Here is a 10,028-nt window from a genome sequence, read left to right on the forward strand (position 1 = left end):
GCCTGTCTCACTTTCCCTCCTCTCAGTTCATTCTAGACTCTCTGCAGTCACGCTTCCAACCCCAAAAGTCTACTGAAACTGCGCTCACAAAAGTGATCAATGATCTAATAACTGCAAAGTCTAAGGGGTAAATTTACTAAACTGCAGGTTTGAAAAAGTGGAGATGATGCCTATAGCAACCAATCAGATTCTAGCTGTCATTTTGTAGAATGTACTAAATAAAAGATAACTAGAATTTGATTGTTTCTATAGGCAACATCTCCACTTTTTCAAACTCAAAGTTTAGAAAATATACCCCTAAGGGTCATTTCTCTAAACTCATTCTCCAGGACCAATATGCTGCTTTTGGCACGGTGGATCATCCTCTTCTCCTACACACCTTTTACTTCATTGGCCTTCATGACACAATTCTTTCCAGGTTCACTTCCAGCCTATTGAACTGCTCCCTTAGTGTTTCTACCTCAGATACATGCACCCCTCCACTCCCATTATCCGTTGGGGTCCCACAAGGCTCTGTTCTTGGCCCTTTTCTTTTTTTATTGTACACCTCTTCTCTTGAGGCACTAATTTGCTAATTTGGCCTCCAGTACCAGCTCTACGCTGATGACACCAAAATCTATATCTCTTCTCCTGACCTCTCCCCCTTCTGTACTATCTCATGTAACCAACTGTTCGCTATCTCCACATGGATCTCCCAATGATACCTAAAGCTCAACATATCCAAAACAGAGCTTATTATCTTCCCTCCTGCCAGAGTCACCACCTCCCCTCAAATCTCCCTCACTGTTAATAACACCACAATTTCCTCAGTCTCCCAAGCTCGCTGCCTTGGTGTCACACTCCACCTTCTGCTTTATTCCTCACATCCAGACTCTCTCCAAGTCCTGTAGATTCCACCTTAAAAACATTGCCAGAATACGCCCTTTTATTACTCAACATGCTACCAAAACTCTTACCGATTCTCTCATCATCTCCCGTCTTGACTACTGCAACCTCATGCTATCAGGCGTTTCAGACACCCGTATATCCACACTTCAATCCATCTCTCACTGCACCACTTTGCAAATTGCTACACTGGCTCCCTGTGTTCTCCAGAATCCAATTCAAATTACTCACCCTTACATACAAAGCCCTCAACAACACCATCCCTTCATACATCTCAAATCTCAGATCAAGTGGGAAGTTTAAGTGGCATGTGGTGAAATTTTGGCACAAGCGAGTGCTGTGTAGGGGCATTTTGGCGTAAGTGATATGGCAGTGCCAAGGAGACTGTGGGCTATATTTACATTTTAAATTAAGGATAATGTGCGGCCCTGTTGAAGCATGCCAGGTTGCCCATTCATTTTAATACCAATAGTACATTAAATGGGAAACTATGCTGCTTTGTTACAACACACTTGCAGTGTTATGTAAATATTGTATAGTGGTCATAATAATATGTACACAAGGGACCATTCCATTCATGGTCAATATATGAGTAAAGTTGATACAACACAATGGTACTGACTGTCATCCATGTGTAAATAGGCAGATAATTAATGTTCTTTGTGCAGAAATGTGTGTGCCCATAGCTTTTCTTAGCAGTTTTTAATTTTCTTTTGCTATAAGTGTTAAGCAATAAGGTATAATGTGCCTTTGAAAATTGGAAAGCATCCACTTTTAAAACATGTTTCACTACTAGCATATTTAAACTGAAACAATTAAACAGAAGTATTACTTCTAAGTCAGCTCTACCTTATCGCATATTTCAACATGCAATGAATCATCTTTTACTTATAAGAATACGGTTTATTTTGCATAAACACTTTAAGGTTCCACACTGGGGTAGCAGTATTTTTGTTTCACTTCTAAACTTAAAGGTCAGTGACTAAAGATGTTATTTATTCGCCCATATCCCCCAATAACTGTAGTCTTTTGCATCTAATAAGCCTCCTGCTATCCTAATGGCCAAGAAAGGGTCTTCAAGGTTCTGTTTTCTATAGGGTGACTAACAATTTAAACAGTTTCTAAATCTGACCCAATGATTCCTGAAACAACGGAGCCCTTAAATTTACAAAACAACTCGCATTTCTGATGTTTCATGGCAGAACTAAACACATTTTGTTGGGAACAACACAACCGTCCTAGAACAATGGTATACTAACACTTGAGGCCCCAGCTGTGTGTCACCATTCTATTGGATCCTGGACCTGTTGTTGTTAACAATGGACGGAGGGAGGTCACCAGAGTCACATCATGGGCCTCACTGCACCAGAGACACTCGGTGGAGTTTTTCAGAGGTACAATTTTAAAGTGCCTGGAATGGTAGTTAGATGGGCAACAAACATATTAAACACAAACACCAAAAATGGTCTAGTTACATAGTACAGCAGTACATGTATAATTCATAAGTATTTTTTTTCATCCTATTCAGCGCCGTAACTAGGGCTATGAGAGAGTGGCAATTGCCCAGAGTGCAAAGCTGAAGGGGAGCACAAGGGACATGAATATTTTTAGGATAATTGAGACATAGTTTTGGGGCTATGGGGGTGTCAATGTTCCTTCTTGTCCCAGGCGCTAACATTTCTAGTTACAGCTTTGCTCCTATTGATTTCCTCTCTATATCCTAACACCCATGTGTGTGCATTAATAATTTGGTTTGCAGAGATGAAAACTTGGTAACTTGATACAAATATATTTCTCTAGAACGGCAGGCCTCATTTAATTTTTATATCAGTTACTATTATTTATGCAAAGCATGTAATCCCTGTTGTAATTTGACATCACAATGTTATTATTATTCATTTTTATTTATAGGGCGCCACTAGGTATCCGTAGCGCCGTACAGGCATAGACAGAAACACGATACAGGGTGAGACAGCACGATACAGTTAACAAAAAGCACAGTAACTCAGAAGCTCAATGTACAGCTAGATGAGAGGTGAGAGCCCCCAGCGGGGTAGAGAGAGGGGTAGGAGGGCAGGAGGACCTCACGGAAGAGACAAGGAGCTGGAGAGCAGAGTTAAGGTGGTGGAGAACAGGAGGAGAGGAGGCCCTGCTCGAAGGAGCGTACAATCTAAGGGGAGGGTAGGATGGACAGAGACGCAATGGTAGGAGGAGGGAATGGGGAAACGGAGGCAGAGATGGAGAGGGAGGGGGGGGGGGAGAGGAGAATGAAAAGGTGGGAGGTAAGAGGGGGACAGGAGGGAGGGCAGGAGTGGGAGGGGGGTAGGGGGAGACTGGGAGGAGGTCAATTAGGTGGGGGACTGGAGGACTGGGAATGTTGAACTGTATTATATCACATCTGCGGCTTCTTTGCTTTGTGTATCTTGGGTGCTTGGCAACAGCATTCATGTGTATCACCGCAGCCAATTACAGGCAGACCCACATCCTCAGACACAGTTCCTCCATTATAGCATATCACTGTAGTGTTGTTGTCATGGTAATTGCACTCACGCACTATGTTTGTGTGTCACACAAGTACAAATCACAGGAGAGTGTGGCAACAGTACATCGCCCTCTGCAGACGGGGGAAAGAGGGCGTGCACTGTGGCCGCTTCACTGTACAGTTATCCTGATAGAGGTGAGCGGAGCCTCACTGAAACACTGGTTCATTTTACTAAAACAATTTTCTCGTACATGCTTCCCATCCTGTTTATTGAGCTAGATACTTAAATCACAAACTTCTAGTGTTCAATAAAGAGAAGCATCCCCAAACGTATTCCTATGGCAATCTTGCTGGCACTTGGAAACCCAAGCTCCAGTTACAGTAGTATAAAGTATGCTCAAAATAAAATTTTACAAATGCTGCCACCAAATTGTGTATTCCACCAAAAGGAGCTAGTGAGTCCATGTAAAAAAACAAAAATAAAACAGAGGTCTGATTAGGAACATTATAATATTAGAGAAAGGATTGGAAATGTGGTGGTACAGTCAGCGCTGTCTTTGTGTGAATTGTGAGTGTTTTAATATTACTTTTTCCCATGTAGTGAAATATGCAGCATTCTACAATAAAAACATATCTACTATATAAATCAGCTTTATAATATACTGTACTACAAAACAATCAATGGACATAATTTAGGTCAATTTGCAGAAACAAGCACTTAGTAATTTTGTATAAATATCTGGTAATGAAAATCTTTAAATGGGTTATTATCCTTAAATCAGATTCCCATCCTACCAAGGATGCTATTGACTTACTGACTGGGTGCCCCGGGAGCTGCTCTGTGCAGCCATTGCTCAGAGTATTGCATTAACTCTACTCATTTCATTGTACATACAGTATAGTACACAGGTGTGTTTGTGCAGGAGGTGAGGTGGGTATTTAAAAAAATAGTGAATAAATAAATTAAACTAGGTCTGGACAAACTTTGGCTTTCCAGATGTTGTGAAACTACACGCCCCAGCATGCTTTGCCAGCAGATACCCTGCCAGTTATTAGCTGGCTATGTTGGGATTGCAGTTTCACAACACCTGGAGAGCTACAGGTTGACCATGCCTGCTCTAAACCATTATCAAAGTAGCCTTTTTTTTTCTTTTTTTTTAAAGATACGTTTCATTAGGGGCAAGTGTAGCTGATCAGAACATTATAATCATACTTGCCAACTCTTCGGGAATGTCCGGGTGACTCCCGCATTTCGGGCGAGTCTCACGGACTCCCCGGAGAGTGTGGCAGTCTCCCGCATTTGCCCACTTCCTAGTGAAGTGGGCAGAATTAGGTCCAAAATGGCGCGATTCACCAGGAATCGCGGCATTTGTAGGCCCGCCCCCCTCATGCCAACCTCTCCCGGAAGCAAACTTCAGAAAGTTGATAAGTATGATTATAATGTTAACTAGAGTAGAGATTATATGAGATCATTAAACTCTATGTGTACATGTGTGGGCAAGTCTGAAGTGGGAGGGACAATGGCAACGTATAGTCAATTCAGACATTTAAACTGGAGCAGGAAGGTTATGGAATCAAATGCAACTCTACGTGAAAAAAATCCATTGTATCCAACTTGTTCCAGTGCAGATTAAAAATAAAGTCATATGTCTTGGTATTGTGGGTTACAGCACCTGTGCAGTTTTACTTTGAGAAACAAAACTTTCTTAAGTGATGATTTATTATAACATGTAGCATTAAAGGCATACTTGCCTATATTAAGGAAGGAGATCCCTGAAAAGGGATGTGGTCAAAGGGCGGAAGGAGGTGGGGCTTGGCAAATTGTGCCACTTTGGCCTGCCCCTGCAACAAAATCTGCATTTTCTTGCGGGGACGGGTACAAAATGAAGTGATTCGTCATGAATTGCATCATTAAGGCCTGTCAAGCAAAGGTTGCGGGAGATTTGGCTGCTCTCTTGGGAGTCCAGGAGACATACCCGGAATTCGGGAGTCTCCCGGACATTTTGGGAGAGCAGGCAAGTATGATTAAAGGACTGTATTAATGGCAGGACCTTTATCTTACTTATGCAATAAAAACTGTACTTGACAAATTATTTTCTGACACCACTTAATTAACAATTTCATGAATAAGCTAAAGGTTATTTGCTTATGAGCAAGGAGATTAATAAATGATCTTAACAGAATTTGGTTTAATAATATCAAGAAAAAAGCACTGAAATTTTTTATAAGAAAGATAAAACTTAAAATTTTACTGTTTATTGTATTGAAATATTCTTAATAAATCTGTACAAAAATATTTGTTTTTTTAAAGGGTGACCTGTACTCTTAGCTTTTGTTTCCTTGGCTGTCAGAACAGCTCTGTTTTCAAGAGGATAATTGCTGATTGTGAGCTGCCATATTTATATTGACTGATAAGACGGCCTGCTGCAGCAGACAATTTCACTTCAATTACCATTCATCTATCACATAGGTGATGGTCAGGTGCATCTATACACCTGCACTAAACATGGTCTGGCTACAGAATAATGCCAGCAATTTAATTGGAATCTTTAAATACATATTACAACAGTCAGAAAATTAACAGAAGCATTGAGCTGTATTTATAGTAAGAGTAGTGGTACATGGCAGCTATTTAATTATGAAAAACAAGGTAATTTCCAGGGACAAAACATGCCACACAGACTGCCCCTCACATGCCCATGACATGCCACACAGACCGCCCCTCACATGCCACACAGACCGCCCCTCACATGCCACACAGACCGCCCCTCACATGCCCCACAGACCGCCCCTCACATGCCCCACAGACCGCCCCTCACATGCCCATGACATGCCACCCCTCACATGCCCATGACATGCCACCCCTCACATGCCCATGACATGCCGCACAGACCGCCCCTCACATGCCCATGATATGCCACACACCACCACTCACATGCCCATGACATGTCACACCCCACCCCTCACATGCCACACAGACTGCCCCTCACATGCCCATGACATGCCACACAGACCGCCCCTCACATGCCACACACACCACCCCTCACATGCCGAGGAAGCCAGCTGTACCCAATCAGTCTTATTCTCTGCTTGCAAAGAAAAACTGGAATCAGAAGCAGCAGGCTGGGAGACACAGGCGAGATCTTGGTGGGCCGCTTGTTGCCCACCACTGTTCTACATAAAGTTTAAAATAAGGATGTCCACCATTTATTTTATTTTTTTTAATTTCACTTAGACCTTTGGTTTTGCTAAACATTGCCTTATTGTTCTGGCTTCTTATTAAAACATTTAGGTCTTCCAAGCAGAGCTGTTACTTTTTGTTCCCACTGGACGTGACAGAGCTATTTTCTAATTACAACTGTATACAATTCACAGAGCCAAAGAGAGATGGAGGTCATATCCAAGGGCAATGAAAATGAACAACTCCTTACTAGGAGGAAGCTAGAAAGCATAAAGCCATGTATATGCTAAAAGATGCTATAGGCTGCAGAAGGACATGTGCAAGTAACTATTTAATCATCTGTCAGTGAACAATCCTTTAACGCTAAGGGGTATATTTGCTAAACTGCGGGTTTGAACAAATTATCATTTATTTAGTACAGTCTACAAAATGACAGCTAGAATCTGGTTGCTATAGGCAACATCTCCACTTTTTTAAACCTGCAGTTTAGTAGATATACCCCCAAGTGCTTATCTTCTCTGTACTGTGGACCCTAAAGCATCAGGGTTGAGAGAATTAAAGGAAGTACTCTACAATTACTGTTTTTCAGAGTCTGGCACCCAAAAGAAAGAAGTGTTGGCTTTAGTGGAATGAACCAACTTCACATCAAATAGATGTCTCAAATTTCTGCTCTAAAATTAAAGGAGTTTTAGTTTAGTTCCACTTTAAAATCCATCTGTTTTCATGAGAACAAAACCAAATTGTTAAGATAGGTCAACATGTGGAAAAGTACTCAGTGGTTTTATCACCTGCCTGTGACACGCAATGGTTCAGAAATCATGTTCCATGGAGACAGCAGATTTTTTTAATTGAGTGGTAAACAATTCAAAGTCCAAAATTCTACCACTTTAGAACCACCCCATTCATTACATTAAACTTGCAGCTTTTCTCCTAATTTAAGGCCCGATACAGCCTCATTTATGGCTAATATTAATCATTGTGAGGAGAATCTGGAACTGCATTGATAACATAACATTTTTGTTTTTTCAATTTGAATCTTACATTTGGCAAACGTGCACCTAGAACTGCACTTCTCCCCCGAAGTGCAAACACTACAAACTCAGAATTGAATTGTTTTGTTGAGTGAAAACGAATGTCTGCCCCTTCACAAAGCAAGGACACCCCTAAAACATACTTGCCAACTCTGCCGGAATATCCGGGAGAGCAGGTAGATATCCCGCAAACGGCCTCTTGCTGTAAAAATGACGCGATTCGCGGTGAATCGCGGCATTTTGACACCCCCCTCCTGCCTGGGATCTCCCAGAAAGAACTTTAAAAAGGTTGGTTAGTATACCCTAAAACTGCACTCTCTCCACCCATTTACCTCATTTCAATAATCTTACGCTCAGGGGAGGGTTGACAAATTTTAGCCAAGGGGCAAGACTTGACTCAGTAGCCTATTGGGAACATTTCAAATAAAATAAAATACAGGTGGCGCAGTGCCTCAGCCCAAGGTAGCCCACGATGGGACCGGCCTGGGGGGCACATGTCCCCCTGCCCCTGCTCACTCTGCTAAATGAAATTATTTTTTATCACTGCTCCACAAAACTGGGAAAGTTCTGCCCTCTTGCTCTTTAAACCCCATACACTAGGCGTACGCAGATTATATACCAGTGATAGGCAACAGGCAGCCCCCCGAGCCTTCACCTGTGGCCGCAAGCTCCTTCCTACTCTACTATCAAATCTGTTTGTTATAGCTTGCTACACTTGTTTACACTGCCTGCTGGTATGTTATTACAGCTAGGTGGCTCTTTCTTTGATTACATGTATTGTTTTAAGTTATTACTATGATAATGTGTGGCTCTTGAAGTGTTGCTCAGGTTGCCCATCACTAAGAGATAGCATAAAAATAAAAGAGTGACTGTTTAACTTATCTACACATTTAACAAGAAGTTTTATTTTAAAAGCAAGCAAACTGAAATTCTCTCTTGATTGACAAATGCAAGTCTGATTCAGATCAAACATTGTAATATGCCAGATGGGTTTGCATGCAGAATGTGTGAGCATCTGACAATGACTTATTTTTTCCTATTTGTGTGAACTGACTGATTGCTTGATGGGCAACCTGTGTGAAACCTTCCTAACAGACACTATAACGTGTAATATCGGAGTGGTTTTAAACTACCAACATGCAAACTGTTAATTGCATTTTGCAGCAGGTAGAAAACTTCACCCTAACACATCATCTTTAATTAGGTCTCCGGAATGAGACACTGAATTGTTTAAACCCTGCCAAAGAAGGGTCACACCAGGGCCTAATGAATGTGTTAGGAATTGGTTAGAAACCTGCTGTGTACAGAAATTCCATATAGCGTATTTAAATCACTGCACAGAGACCACTTGCAGAGGACGTCCAGAATGGACCAGAATCATGGAAAATGCATTATTTAAAACAAAATATTTTTTTATTGTTACTCAAAGTGGCATCAAAGAGTTAATGAGAAAGGCAGGAGGACTCTTCATCTTAAATCAAAGTGGTATTTTATATCCCAGAAACTAAAAGCTGGGATGTGGATTTTAAAACCCAGGCAACAGCTATAAATGTCAGTGCGGTTAAATAATTATTTAATCAGATAGGTTAAAGCAAAGCACTCAGTAAATCACTTCTGGCGATGTGTACATGAACACTGACTGCTTTGACAGCCTGTGTAATTCTAATTTTAGCCGACTTCTCATTAAATGACTTAATAACTCAAACAAGAGGACAGTGTAATTCTCACACACTAAGCTCATTTTAACCACGCTGAATAATAAAACCTCATCTCCCTAATTTCCGATGGGTTATTAGCTAGGACACATAGTCATATTCTTCTCATCACGCACAAACCAAATTAACACCCTCCTAAAATGAACATCTGTTAACTCAAACAAATGAAAGTTTCCAAAGTTTTGAGCACATCCCCAATTTGCTATAGTAGACATTGCAGCATGTAAGGGAATTCTCTGCAGAACAAACAGGGAAGGGGAAAGAGATGACATTCCTCAGTAAACTTACCCATGATTTCGTCTCTGTTGAGCCCTATCCTCTGCCCCCTGATCTGCTTTGTGTGAGTGTCCTCTGTGCTGCGGTGGGATGGGATAGATGTGGTGCTGCTTGCTCTCACTTCATTGGAACTGTAGTAGCCTGAACAGCCTGACAACCTCAGCAGTGCCTGGGGAGGAGGGCCGGTGAAGTCATGGGACCCAGCTTTGGGGAGGAGCAACCAGGCAGTTTGATATCACACCAGTAAAAGAAATCAGGCTGAAGATAGCTTCTTTTTCACTTCTTATTCATGTTCCAGCTTCTTTTTTTATTTCTTATTCGTGTTCCAGCTTCTTTTTCACTTTTTATTCGTGTTCCAGCTTCTTATTCACTTCTTATCAATGTTCCAGCTTCTTTTTCATCTCTTATCCGTGTTCCAGCTTCTTTTTCACTTTTTATTCATGTTCCAGCTTCTTTTT

At 41.4% G+C, this 10,028-nt stretch overlaps 1 protein-coding gene across 2 annotated transcripts in view; it reads right to left on the reverse strand.

Annotated features, from left to right (window-relative positions):
- Nucleotides 1–9,732, reverse strand: part of GPM6B (glycoprotein M6B) — an 89,393-nt gene extending 79,661 nt beyond the window's left edge. The window contains exon 1 of one of the 2 annotated variants that reach the window (XM_075194837.1): nt 9,583–9,732. In XM_075194837.1, coding sequence (XP_075050938.1) covers nt 9,583–9,586 — 4 coding nt within the window. In that variant the 5' untranslated portion in view covers nt 9,587–9,732. The remainder of the gene's footprint in view (nt 1–9,582) is intronic. The other variant, XM_075194841.1, reaches the window with a different exon arrangement.
- Nucleotides 9,733–10,028: the final 296 nt, after the last annotated feature.

The sequence above is a fragment of the Mixophyes fleayi genome, chromosome 2, assembly GCF_038048845.1.
Source record: "Mixophyes fleayi isolate aMixFle1 chromosome 2, aMixFle1.hap1, whole genome shotgun sequence".
NCBI classification, from domain to species: Eukaryota; Metazoa; Chordata; class Amphibia; order Anura; family Limnodynastidae; genus Mixophyes; species Mixophyes fleayi.